The sequence below is a fragment of the Molothrus ater genome, chromosome 6, assembly GCF_012460135.2.
Source record: "Molothrus ater isolate BHLD 08-10-18 breed brown headed cowbird chromosome 6, BPBGC_Mater_1.1, whole genome shotgun sequence".
Lineage (NCBI taxonomy): Eukaryota > Metazoa > Chordata > Aves > Passeriformes > Icteridae > Molothrus > Molothrus ater.
In genome coordinates, this window is record NC_050483.2 from 700,407 (window position 1) to 714,482 (window position 14,076).

Sequence of the window (14,076 nt, forward strand, 5' to 3'; positions counted from 1 at the left end):
AAAGAAGGATAAGGGAGTGCCGCAATGAAAGTATTTTAGTTCTTTGAAACTTGTGTTAATTTAGAATAGCATTGCTCTTGCAGAATGTAAGGGTATTTATCTGGAATATCAGGCACACTTTGACAGTAATCATGTTACTAGGAAAAGCCAGTGGGGCTTAGCAAGCCAAACATCATTACTTTATATCGTCAGCACATGACAAGGTAAGACTCCAAACACATAACTTCAGCATGGAACATGTGAAGACGTGGAGATAAAATTCCTTTCTACGTGCTAGAGCGCCAAACCCTTTCTCATTTTGGCAAGAGTGTTAGGAAAAGGGGGTCTCTCTATGATTACTTGTTTTCTGGTTCCTTTAGTTCTGGTGTAACTTGTGATGATGTTTCTGCTTAGCCTGTTTTGTACATTTGCTTGTGGCAAATGATTGTGCCAATTCTAAATTGCTCTGGGTAAGCTGCACCCTTGGCCCTAACTTGTGCAACAGCAAAAAAAAAAAAAAAAAAAAAAAATCCATCAAACCATGTTGACTTTTGGCTGCAGGTTTCCATGAATTCTTAAGACCAAAATATCACTTGCTGTTACATAAATTCTGCTTGGGGAAAAAATCTGGACTTTTGGGGTTTGTACATCAGTTATCTAGGACTGAACAACAACAACAAAAAAATTAAATCCTCAAGCTCTCAGTGAAGCTGGTTCTTCTTGTAGCAGTAGGCTTGAGTTAGCAGGGCTTTTATAACAGTCTTTGTGAGTATAAGTCATGACAGCACAAATATGGGATGTTTGTTTGTGACACTTGGGTATCGCTACTAACTTTTTGTGCCTGCTTGTACAAAACTCGCTTCTATCTCTATTCCTTCATCAGACTCTACATTTAAAAATCTTTCTGCTAAGCATACATATCTGTGAGACTTTCTTGTCAAGCTTTCATCCTTCCCAACAGGCTAGTCACTGTATGCCGGGGTTTTATGTTCATATTGTATGTGCAGTTTGTGGATTTAATTTTATCATACAGAACCTGCTTTAATATGACCTGTGTTTGTCTTTTCTAGGAATAACATGTGTGGAAGTACTTGCTATTGTTGATCACCTGTGCCCCAGCACGAGAGCTCCAGCTTAATCATTCTCTGCTCTCAGAACATGGAGGAAAATGATGATGAAAAATACAATCAAGCTGGCCAGATATTTGAAAACTTTGTACAAGCATCAACATGCAAAGGCACCATTCAGGCCTTCAATATTCTCACTCGCCAACTTGACTTAGATCCTTTGGACAACAGAAACTTTTACACCAAACTAAAATCAAGAATTACCACATGGAAGGCCAAAGCTTTGTGGAACAAGCTTGATAAGAGAGCAAGTCACAAAGAGTATAAACGCGGGAAGTCTTGTATGAACACTAAGGTAAGTAGAATTCAGTTTTGGATTTCATAGCTTGGGAATTTTTAAACTTGTTTTTCTGCAGAAGCAAGGTTTCTACCATCACTTACAGTGTGTCTGTTCAGTAACCCTTCCTTTAATATGCTGAAACTGGTTATTGACTGGTTTTAGACAAATTTTAAAGTGTTTTTCTTCTGAAAGTTCTGTGGAAACTCACAATATATAAGAGTGAGCCTTAAAGCATCCTTTTACAGTCTGTCTCAGACTTTGTCCTTTTTATACCTCATCACCAAATGGGTGTAAGATGCAAACTTCTGAAGAAATAGGCTGCATTCATGACAGACTCTCAAGAACTACTTGCTTTATTAAGCAGGGGTTTGCAAGGTACAAACTGTAACATATTCAGGCTCCTCAGCTTTGTGTATGCTGTAAGAGACCAGGGCTGGCCAAATGTGTTTCAGCAGCAGTTCCTAAGCTGCTCTCTGAAGGTGCTGCTTGGAGGTCTGGGGATCTGTCTCTGTCACCTGGCATTGGCTCCAGTTGCTGTACAACAGCAAAATACAATCCTGCTCTATTTATGGATTGAAGTCCTTTCCTGGTAGTGTTTTTTCACAAGCAGAATGTGAGTAATTGCTCTGTGGTAGTTACTGAGGGAGATGGTCTGCTTGGTTGTGGAGAGGACAGGAAATGATCTTTTCACCGAGCATGCATTACATATTTTGATAGAGTGCACCGATGAGCACTCTAAATCTTGCTGACGTAAGTCTTGCTGACAAAACTGTGCAAAATACTCCGGCCGGTTGTTTCATCTGGCTATCACAGAATAATTCTACTAGCTTTGTCTCAAGAGCAATTCATTCATTTACTGCCAAGTGATGGCTAAATGTTGTCCCAAGAAGGGTAACTTTTAAGAAGCTACTTGACTATATAGAGGTAGAACAGAGAGGAGGGGCATACTGGGGTATAACATATATAGACACCAAAATGTGAAGGGTTTTTTAATTAAAACTATCACTGAAGTGTTCTTTCATGGACTCAGTAGATAGGTAGTGTTGAAAGTCTCTTTCTTCTGGTTTGCATCATTGACTGAAACTTCTCAAACGCGTGAGGAGAACACCAAGTTACCTTCAGTACATAGAGAGTCCTCTGGTTTTATTCACTTTTTATAACTTCTCAATGATTATTGATGTTTTTTAAGGTCATAAGGGTCCTTAATATAGTTTTATATAGTAAAGTAGTGTCATCACAGCTATTTAGACTGTGTTCCTGGCAGGCTCTGGTTTTCTCCTCTCCTTTTTCCCTTCATTTCCCTTTTTGACCTGTGCTTCCTTCCTCCCTTTTTGTTCTTTGGAAAAGTCCTTGAACATATGTCATGGAGCATCTTTGTGATGAAAACAGACAGGAAATGGAAGGAATGAGAAACTGTCTGATGATTAAAAAATTTTAGGAAATATTCCACATGCACCTCACCATACACATACAGCCCCAGGTCCAAATTTCTGTGGTGGGAAGTTTGGGGAAGTGTTTGCAACACAAAAAAGCAGTTTTAAGACCCATGTGAAATGTAAAAACTAAGTCTTCTCTCAAACGGTGACCTTACAAAGCCAAGACTTTGTTCTGTAAACTTCCTAAGCAAAGTGATTAATATTTATTTTGTGAGAAGATTCTGTGGAAGTGGGTTGGTGCATAAAATATATAGGCTGTGTAATGCTTTACAATGTTGCCAAGGAGGAAGCTAATCAACACCTTCCACGGTGTTTGAAGTATGGTATTACTGCCCCTTGAGATGAAAGATTTATTTTGAGTGGCATGGTGTAAGTATTTGCAGAAATTAATGGACATTTTCTATGATGCACATGCGACCAACGTGCAAATGGCTGTAGAAAGTCTGCATGTCAAGAGTGTGGGTCCAGATATTCCGTGAAATACTTGGAGATGTTCACCATGAGCCTGGCCCGTGCCCAGAGCTGCACTTCAGCGTGTCATCGCTGATTTAACATGAGAAACATGAATCTTCACATTGCTGGCAATGAGACCAGCGGCCCCAGTGGGGATATCTACCAAACATTCCTGGGGTGTGAATCACAGGCTGCTGCAGAGCCTATCTGTGCCTGGCCCTGCAGGAGGGGAGGCTGCTGTGCTGGGAGAGGAGCGTGGACCCCAGCCATTGAGATGGTGGGCTCTGACAGCTCCACTCACAGATAAGAGGTTCTCAGAAATGCTGGCAGCCCAGCCAGTGCAGAGAGGTTAGGCTGCAGCATGCACAGCACCCTTACCTGCAGTGTAACTGGTGATTTTAGCTTTGTGTCTTATTCTGTGCTGTTTGCAGGGGTGGAACAGGAGCTCACAGCTGCATCCTGGCAGCCGTGCCCGGCGCTCACCTCCATGGGGCTGCCTGGAGCTGCTCGAGGCACATCTGCCCCAAGTGAAAACCCTGCTTTAGCAAGCACCATCACAACTTGAGCAATGAGCCAAGTGGATTCTTGCAGTTGCAGCTCTGTAAACAGAGCCAAGGTTGCTAGTAGGCATCACTTAAAAAAATACATGACTTCAAGGCTTTAAATGAGGTTGTGGCCTTGAATGCTGTAGATGAGCCTGCAGCTCATGGTTCTTAGATATGGCTTTGCAATCTTCCCAGTCTTTGGAGGAGATAGAGAAGATGCAGTTGGGTTCTAAATGACTCATAATGACTCATAGGAGGCTTGTTGGGGTTTTTTTGTTTGTTTTTGGGTGGGTTTTTTGTTTGTTTGTTTGTTTGGGTTTTGTTTTGTTTTTTGGGGTTTTTTTTAAACAAAATGAAAATCTACTGCCTCATCCCAAAACTGCTGGGTTTTGGGGTTTTTTTTGCATGGTATTTAAGAGCTGAATGCTGTACTTGTTGATTTTTGTGCTTATAAACTCTTAAACCATGCTTGAGTTACTCATTGCAATATACACAAGTTTTATACATACAGAATGTTCCACTCCAGCTAAATAACAATAATCCTGTGTCTTAACTGCTCTTGAAGAAAACTGCCAAATATGGCTTTCAAAGTTTCTACAGTGATACAGTTTTAAGCTGGAAGAATAAAACTGGTTGACGAATTTTCAAGAAGTTCAAACCCACTGCTATTTCAGAGTTGTCTTATTGGGAGCATTATTTTCCCTGAATTCTTTGTAGGAAAAAAAGCAAAACAACCTACCCCAAAATAAAGCCAGAGTGCTGTAGAAAGACATGAACAGAACTGGGGCAGAAATGAATTTTCTGAAACTGTAGGAGTCCGCCTGTGTGAATGTTAAGTCTTCATAAAACATAAACTTCCTTCAATCTTGAACTTCTAAGTTGGGAATGAGTCCTGTTCAAAATTTGTTTCTGGAGCTGGCACCTGCCTAGTTCACCAGCATTAGAAAGAAACAAAAGTTTGTACTAACCAGGCAAAACTGTAGATATCACACTGTGATTTTTTGTAAATATGTGCAGAAAAAGCACAAATTTTTTATGCTGACAAAATTTCTTTCTGGTTTTCATCTTCTGCTAATTAATGCAGAGGAGCCTGGCTGGACTCTGAAGTGATTATTTGTTTCTTTGGGGGATGAAGCTGGACAATCAAAGAACATTAAAGGTTTAATGCATGTTGTTCCCTATGTTAGCAGTTTGAATATCAGTCTAAATTTTTGAACATGCAAAACATCATGCAATACTGACCAAGAATATATCCAGCTAGTGTTAGTATATTCATTACCCTTTTTAAGACATCTGTGAATGTTGCCTCTCTGTATGGAGCAGATTCATTACTTGCACTTGATTTACATTTACTTTCAGTTTACCTGTGTAAATGATGGGAATATGTGCAGGCACATATAAATGAGGCTCCCACTGATGTTTGAGCTAGGTATGAATATGTATCGGGGGTAGCACCTGGCTCATGCTGTGCGCCCGAAATTCAGGCTCTCCCATGCTTCAGGGGAGCAGAAATTTCTGCACATGGAAACCTCCCAGGCTTACTCTGAGAGGGAGTGTTGGTTCTCTGAAGCATGCAAATGTGGTGTTGCCTTCCCCTTCAAAGATGTATGCTGTTTTTTTGCAAAGTACATGCTTACACTTGAGAACTAAGAAAACTTTGCTTGAAGTGCTGCTGTGTAATTATCAGCTGCCTTGGTAGACTCTGGCATTTCTCTCTGGGTATTTGAGTTTTGGGACAAAGCTCCAGTTGAGGAGGGACAAATGCCTGGGTGCAGCTTTGGTCCTCTGAGCATTGTCAGTATTTTGGACCCTCCCTTGGGCACAGTTCCTGGGCAGGAGACTTGTACAGTCTGAGCTGCTGTTTTGACGCTGAACAATATTAGCATAAAGCAAGGAAATAAAATTAAGCTAAGAAGTTTTGAAACCATACCTATGTGCATTTGTAGGTATATGTGTATATGGAATCATATAAAACCCTAAAAAACAAATTCAATGATCTTGAAGTCTATCATAGAATCATTTAGGTTGGAAAAGGCCTCTAAGATTGAGTCCAGCTGGTTAACTCAGCACCACTGTGTTCACCATTAAACGTGGTCCTCAGATGCCTCTCTTTTACTCATTCCGGAACTCAGCCTTTCAAATCTTGTTTTACAATAGATGAGGTTTCCTTCCAAAAACTCTTGTTGGGAGACTTATTGCAAGAGAATGACTCTAAAATTGTTTTTGACCATGTTTCCATGACTTACATAAGGATGAAGTGGCTCTTCTTGGTACTGTCATGTGCTGTCAGTCTGACCAGGACCCGGTGGCATCTGTGTCCCTGCTGCAGAGAGGGCTCCATGGTGGTGCTTTATCCAGCACAGCAGTACAGAGAGCCTGTGGTTTCCGGGGAGCTGGGCCAGGGTGTGAGTCAGCAGAGGAGGAGCCCTGGGTCACAGCTGGGGTTGGAGGTTTTCTGACTGAACCCGAGCCACGTCTCCCTGTTCTAACCATACTGGTGTACCTATGAGCAATAAAACAGGGGATGGTCTTTATCTGCAAACCCCTTCCACTCCTTTTCACACTGTCTCCATTTCTAAAGAATACCTTGGGAGTTACCAAACCTCCTCTACTGGTGCTGTCCTTCCCAGAGAGCTGAGAAGGGGAAAGGAGCTCCTGGTATCTCTGGGTGCTGCCCTGTTCTGTAGCCATAGGGTGATCGGCAGGATGAGCACAGGGTGCCAGGTTTCTCTGCTTCTTGTTGGGTACAAAGGGGGCCTTCCTTCCAGTCCTCAGTTGTTTACAAACATCCCATTCTGCAGTCTTGTTGGGTACAAAGTGCCTTCCTTCCAGTCCTCAGTTGTTTACAAACATCCCATTCTGCAGTCTTGCCCCTCGTGGTAAATCAGGCAGGTTGGGTTCCACGTGTCTTCCTCTGTCCTGCTAAACAAATACTTGTCTCTTAATGAAGCAAATCATCCAGCATGTATGAACCTGCAGGTAAAGTGGCCAAATTTCCTCCCCAAGTGCTGGCATTTGTTGATCCTTCAGAGGCAGTGGGGATTTTCAGCCAGGTTTCTCCAGTGCTGTACATACTGGTACAGAACCCAGTGAGTTTGAGTGTTCAACTGACCTGACTGATTACATCCCTCAAGACAATTGTATTGGTAATTGAATTGTAAGATGAAAGAAGGCAAAGCCAGTTATGCTCCAACGGAAAAAAATATCCATATTATAATGAAAATTGTAACCTCTTTCATCTTCTAAAGAGTAAATACCCATCCCTTTTGCCAGATTTACTATTTTCTTCAAAATAATTATTGGAATAGGGAGATTTCCAAACCTGATAATCAGGGTTTATAATGAACACACCAAAGTTGTTGCAGATATATTAGATAGTGTTGCTAGCTTGCTTATTTTAATAAAAAAGCATTCCTGTGAAATCCACAAAACTTGAACTAGTCAGCCAGAAGATGACTGCCAAGTTAGGAAGCTGAGTGAATGAAAGGTTGTGGCTTTTTACAAAGAGGCATTCAGCTGCTTTGTATGTGTGTGTGTGTATTTTCTTTAAAAAAACAAACAAACAGTGCTTGGATAGTAGAATTCAGAAGCTGTCAAGGTTTTTGGGAATATTGAAGGCCACATTCTACTGACATTTTAGGTGGCACCTAGGTGTGTTTGGTATACTTGAAAGACAAGCTGTTGATCTTGATATTGGTGCTTCTTTGCTTTTGCCTTTTAGGACAGGGATTCTAAAGCCTTGCACCAGATTTCCACTGTAGAATTATTTTTAAGGATTTTGATAAGCAACTTCTATTTCAAAGCTCTAGAAAACATGGGACTAATGAGGATGAGTGGCAGGGAAGGTTTGCTTGAGATGAATGGAGAAGCAGTAAATCACCTATGAACATGCAGTGAAACCACAGTTGTTGAACACTGCATTCACATTCATTTCTCCAAGGATTTTTAGAGAGGGGATAGGGAGAAGCTGGGGTGATGACAAGACACACAGCAGACAGTTTTTTGAAAGCAAAACAAAGTATTTGACTCTTTGTAATGTGTTTTAAACTGAGATTGGGCCAAATTACATCAGCAAAAGCAAATGTTTGGCATGTGATTTGGTAATGAAATCACTTTATTTTCATTATCCTGGAGACACTTCCACAAACACACAGTTTTTTCAGCTTTATCAGTTATGAAAAGCAATGAAGCCTGGCCAAAGCAGAGCAATCAGACAGGCTAGATAAAGACATTTTAGGCATGTGGAATTTAAAGTTTTTTTGGCTTGGAAGGTAACAGTAGCTTTACATCTGTATTTTAACAGAACTATGCTGTTTTTCAGTCCCTCACTTAATGGCTTTGCAAGTAATCGAGAGAAGGAAACTGTCCCACCCTGACCTGATTTCCTAGATATTTTATGAAGATTCCCACAGGGAGTGACACACAGTTACTTTCACACAAACCAGCACTATTGTCACCACGAGTGGCTTAATGAGGTCTGAATGAAACAAAAGGTTACCACAGGGTGTGTTCCCATGGCCCTGGCTCTGTAGGGCTTTGGGGTTTGGTTCTTTGAAGCAGCTGGGCTGTGTCCATCTGCCAGGAAGGCTGGTGTGGGGGGCAAGGGGAGCTCCAGGGAAGGATGCTTTGCTGGGTCAGGTCTTTCTCCTGCCTTCCAAGAGACCCGTGTGGTTGTTATGGGGTTGGTGCCAAAGGTGGTCGTTAGGGGTTTGTTATTAGCTACGCTTCCAGCCTCGCTCTGGTAATGTTTGTGTACTGATAAGTGAGGAAATACATAACTTTTGCTACCAAGGAGTGATTAAACACTTGGCTGCTAAACCCCAGATTTCAGACAATAAGGCAATTTCCTGTCTCCTGCAGCTGAGGTCCTTCCCGAGGTTCCCATGTCTGCCCTGAGAACAGGGGGTTTGGGGATGTGGTTGCTCTCTTTCTGCTGACAAACAAAATTCTGCATTATCTGCTGCTCAGGCCTCAGTGCAGATAGCTTTGAATATTCTTTTCACAGTATGCAAAATATCACAGTTCTAAGATGCTATACAAGAAGAGAAAATGTAAAATATTTTAGTAGAAGATTATTTTCATAAGCAAACAAGACAATTTCTATTTGTGTTTTCTCTCTAAAAAGCCATGATATTGATGGCATTCATGGTGAAAAAAGAAGTTTAGCTGGTATATGTTGAAAAGAAAAAGTAGAAATTCCCTTTTAATGCCCTTGGTTTAATTTGCTTTATTTTCTCTGCTACACTGTTTAAAGAGGGGTTATTTTTGTCAGATGGTTCTTGAAATTTTCACATTCCCTAACAAGTCTGCACTTACATAATTTGTTTCTACAAGCAACCAGGTTTCTGCAAACTGTTTGTATCTCAGGTCTCTGGGATATTTGTCTTAACCTGTGTTCAACAGGGTAAAATTGCTAGAAGCTACTTGGAGATTATGAACTTTCCTGTAGAGGAGTGTAATACTCTGAGAAAATTGGGAATATGCTGTAGAAAATTATCTGGTGCTTATGAGGACCCACACATCCAGCCACCTCCTTAGTGCAGATGACACCCCAGCTAGAATATTCTGGCAGATAAAGCAGAGCAAGTCCAGAGCAGAGCAGCAGGAATGATCAGAGCTCTGCAGAATGTGACCAGCAGAAGAGGCTTCAATACCTTCACCTAATCTGTGCTAGGGAAGGCCCAAGGGGAGCACCATGGGATTGTTTGGAGTGCCAAGCCACACAGAACTGCTGTGGCATTTCTCCTTCTGCCTCCTGTCATCTTGCTGATGCTGATAGATCAAGTTCTGATTAGCTTTTCAAAGTTTGCCTTTTGCCCTGGACGTTTGCTGCTCCTGAAGAGCAGCTCATGTTTTTCCACGAGCACCCTGTTTCCAATAGACAAACGAGCCAAGAGACACTGCCTGCCTTGTCTTGCAGCACTCTCTGGATTTGTTCATCTGACTGAGATACTGTCTGAGCAGAAACCATGTGCTTCTGCCACGCTGGGAGTTAGCCTTGTGCTGCTTCCTTCTCCTGCCCCTTTGAAAGGTTTATGAGAGCAGCTCTGATAGGACCTGTGCAACAGCAAGTGCTCCTTCCTCCTGATCCTGTCCTGCCTGCACCCTGCCTGCCATCCTTGCAGGATTTACAATTCAGATAAAACAACTGCTCTGGGGTAAATTGCAACTCAGATTAGAAGACATTGCAGGAGATGGCAGTGAGCTTCCTGCCAAGGACTACACACCCAGAGCAGTAATAACAAGTTATGCAGATCAGCAAGCGCCCGGTGGAAGGCAAAGACATTTCTCTCAGGTTTCTTCTCCCTGCTTTTTCTCTTCCTTGTGCTTTAGCAAGGTAGGAAACAATGGGATAGGGTAGGAAGCCATTCCTGGCTGGTGGGGCTGCTGCCGTGGTTCTGCATGCCCTGCCTGCCTAGGAAGTTCACTGCCTGGCAGCCCAGATACAGCCCTGATAGTGGCAGAACAAGCATGGCTGGTGCTCTTGAGGCTGGTGCCTCCATCTGCATTTCACCCAGCCTGGAATGTGAAAACAGACTCATTAATACATGTAAATAAACACTGGTATATGTTTATCTCCTTTCTGTTGTGTCGGATGTTGGTGTAGAAGAGAGTTTTGCACCTTGCTGCCAAAGTTTATGTTTCCACCTCTCTGCCCCTCTTTTTGAAGCATGCTTCTTTTTATATTTTTTCACCATTTTATATTTATTTTTTGAGACTCTTTTGCTTAGTAATAAGGGTTATGTACTACCCTTGTTTTCAGCCAAAAAAGGTTTTGGAAATAAGAGCTAGAAGTGCTGAAATTTAACTTTCACTGTGTGATATGCTGCCAGCAGCTTGGTTTGTGGGTTCTGTGAGTGCTGTTAACTTTCCCCACTATCAGAAGCCTTCTTAAAAATGTGCTAAAGGTAAATATTTTTAATTCTGGTTGTTTGAACAATTCAAGTCCATCTTGCTTGCTGGCACTTTTGGATGCTGTGTTACTAAGAAGTGCTGGTTAGTAATTCCTAGTGTTCTCAAATTGTAAGAAAAAGTGTCAAAAGTAAAGGCATTGTCTACCTATGGTAAACTGGTTTGTGCAAGTGACCAGGTAAACTAGAAAAAAAATCAGATTATCACTCTTTTTGGACCTGTATTTAGATTTACTAGTCAAATGTCTGTGAGTGTCAGCAGTAGAAATGCAGTGAGTTTGAAGGCTGCATGATGAGCTGGAAAAAAAAAGGACTCCAAGAGCCCAGAACTGTTCCCTTCTGGTACTGTATTGCACTTTGAGCTCATCTATAGCTGATGTACACTGCTGTGCAGACATTCTGGTTAGGAGAGTTAGGAATGATGGGATTAAATGATTAAGATCTTTAAAAATAAATAAAATTTTAAAATCTGGATTCTGACTCAGATTTGATGTCTATATCTATATGAGCTCATTTACTCAGGACTGGCTTCTAAAAGCCATGTCTTAAATGGGTGTTGGTTAACAATTCACGTAATAGAAAAGTGAATTTTAGAATGTATTTTAAAATACTCTGTGAGATACCCTCAAAGTAAGTTAATGCCCCACTTAGTTGAAAAAGCCAGTTTCCAAGTGGAAGCTCAGCTCATTTATTAGGTTGTTGTGATGTTTGGTTAAAAGTTACAGGTTTCTCTGTAGATGGGCCAGACTGGAGCAGCAGGGGTGTATTTTTAAAGCATGTTACCAAGCTCTTGCTGAAATCAAGCCATGCTTGTTGACCAACCTGCCTGCATGCTTTAGATGCCATAGAGCATGAGAAATCCTTTCCTCCTTTGCTGGCTGCCCAGCAAAGCCCCTGCCCCTGGAAACCATGGAGGGGATTAACCATTTTCTCTCTGTCACTGCTCACAAAGCTCCCCAGACTCATGGCTTGGTCTCTACTATGCTCAGAGGTGAGGCTATTGATGCCTTTATCTCTCTCCATCACTTTTTGTTTCTGGATGAATTCTTTGTTTTGTGGGTTTGTTTTTGTTTTTGCTAAGTTTTTAGTGTAGCCTCAGAGCACTATCTCAGTGTGACAGGCCAGGTACTTACATGCTGCCAGCCATGTTCATGGCTGGGAGAGTCAGGCAACATTCTTTCTGCAAGGTTTATCTTGTTTTCATTTTGATTGTTTAAGCAGCTGGCCAAAAAAAGAAAAGAAAGCAATCTCTGCTAGATTTTGGGTGGGGGCTTGTTCTTTTTTTCTTCCCTGTGTTTTGATAACAATGAAAGGCAGGTAAGAAAACAGCAAACACACTTAATTCCAAAGGATGTTGGAGGGCTTATTTTGTGCTTTTTTTGAGGAGATTTTTGGATTAAAGCACTTGCCAGGTCGCTGGTGGATATGTTTACTGAAATGAGTGTAACATTTTTTTGTTAGTAATGTCTAGGTTTTTTGGATAACTGTAACTGGTGCAGGGCAATGGAAAGTTTCCAGGCATACTTGCTGTATTATGACTGTCAGTTGCAATTTTTTCAAGAAGTATTTTTTGCATATTCTTCTAAAAGATCTGAGATCAAGTCACCAGATTTAAATACAACAAATGCCACCTGAGTTCTTCAGAAAAGCTCCATAGTCCTGACAGCTCTGATGCATCATGGAAGGCACTCTTGACTTTCTAACACCCTGAGTGCACACAGCCCCTCTTTAATGTGTGGCATAGCAGAATATGAGTTACAGATGTTGTTCATACCATTGTTTTAATTTCAAACTATGGAAAGAGCTTTTTTTTTAATACACAGGTCTAATATTAGTACATATATCCATGTGACAGAGAGGATGGATGGACAAGTGTGTCCAAATACATCCAGGAAAAATGAAGGCACGTACTTTTTTCCATGCAGAAGCTTATCTTCCAAAGAAGAGAAAAAAATCCCAGTAAAGATGAGCCAGATGAATGCAATAAATGTGCTAATGTTTCACTTCTGGCATTTTGACTCAATAAAACAGGAGGGCAGTAAAGATAGATCCTCTGATCCCTGGGTTGTGCTGCGTCCAGCTGCGAGTGCAGCAGCTGCTGGGCACGGGGCTGGGAAAGAGCTGTGGCCAAAGTCACCCTGGCTTGGGTGGCCTCAGATCCATGGTACAGTCTTAGAGGGGGAAAAAAAGAAAGCTATGGCTCCATTTATGAAAATCACTGATCTGGGAGAGGACAAAGCTACACATTTCTGAGGTGCTCAGCTGGGAATACAAAGGGTAAAATACTGGAGGGATTTAAAGCAGAAGTGGAATCATAGTGAGGCATTGAATTTGTGCATTGACGCAAGGTTTTGTTGCAATTAGGGGTGTGTGAGCCTTGCTGTTCCCAGGTACCTCTGAACTTCCCCAGCAGTGGTATTTATGTGGTGTTCACTCTCCAAAAATGTCTGTTCAGCAAGATCCAGCTAATAGTATTATCTTAATAGTATTTTAAGGTAGATTTTTAGACCTATCTGTAGTGTATTTAAGAAGTGTCCACATAACCCTTTGGAGAGTTAGGATTTCTCATTAGAATACATCTAAGTGAATATTATTTTTGTCAAATGACATATTTTTTAACCTTGCTAATTCTATAAGGAGCTCATAAAACAGTACAACAGAGAAAAAACCCTTTTAAAGATTACATAATCTTTGTAGTCAAGTTTAATTACTCCTAGGCCTTCTCTCCCCCTTTCTTGGGGAGAAGATGGAAGAACTGATTTTTATTAAAAAATAAAGCTTCAGCCTGTGACATTTTTAATGTTGTCTGAAGTGGCATATAGATTTTCATTTTTCAGTGTCCATGATGATGTTTCAAACTTTAAATTGATTGTTCAGTGGGTTCAGGGTGCAATTGGCTGCAGTGTTATATCTGGTGGCTGTCAGTGGATTTATGTGCTAAAATCTGGGGCTGCAAATGGGAGATGAACTGTAAGTCAGTAAGTCAGGAATGTCCCACTGAGCAGTCCTATTTTTGCCAGAAGCATTTTCATATCTAGTAAAGGGGATGGCCTGGAAAGCATCGTGGTGGAGAAAGCTCCTGGTGGCCTCTGCCTTTGCTGCTTATGCAGCTGTTTTTGTCTGGAGCCTTTCCAGGGGAACGGGCGCCGCTGTTCCAGAAAACGTGTTGTTTTGTGCCTGTCTCGTGTTGCAGCACATTAAGCCCCATCACCAATAAGCACTTGTCCAAATCCATGGAGGATGTGACCCTCTAGAATCAGCCAAATTAGTCCTCGGTGCACCCCTGTCACTCTGGGTGTTGCACAAAGGCCTGGGCCGGTGTGAAAGTTGTCTTCTCTCATGGTC

At 41.6% G+C, this 14,076-nt stretch overlaps 1 protein-coding gene across 4 annotated transcripts in view; it reads left to right on the forward strand.

Annotated features, from left to right (window-relative positions):
- MICAL2 (microtubule associated monooxygenase, calponin and LIM domain containing 2) overlaps nt 1-14,076 on the forward strand; it is a 76,540-nt gene that overhangs the window by 23,089 nt on the left and 39,375 nt on the right. For all 4 annotated transcript variants that reach the window (XM_036384621.1, XM_054515268.1, XM_036384622.1 and 1 more), the window contains exon 2: nt 1,050-1,401. In XM_036384621.1, the coding sequence (XP_036240514.1) occupies nt 1,138-1,401 (264 nt within the window). In that variant the 5' untranslated portion in view covers nt 1,050-1,137. The remainder of the gene's footprint in view (nt 1-1,049; nt 1,402-14,076) is intronic.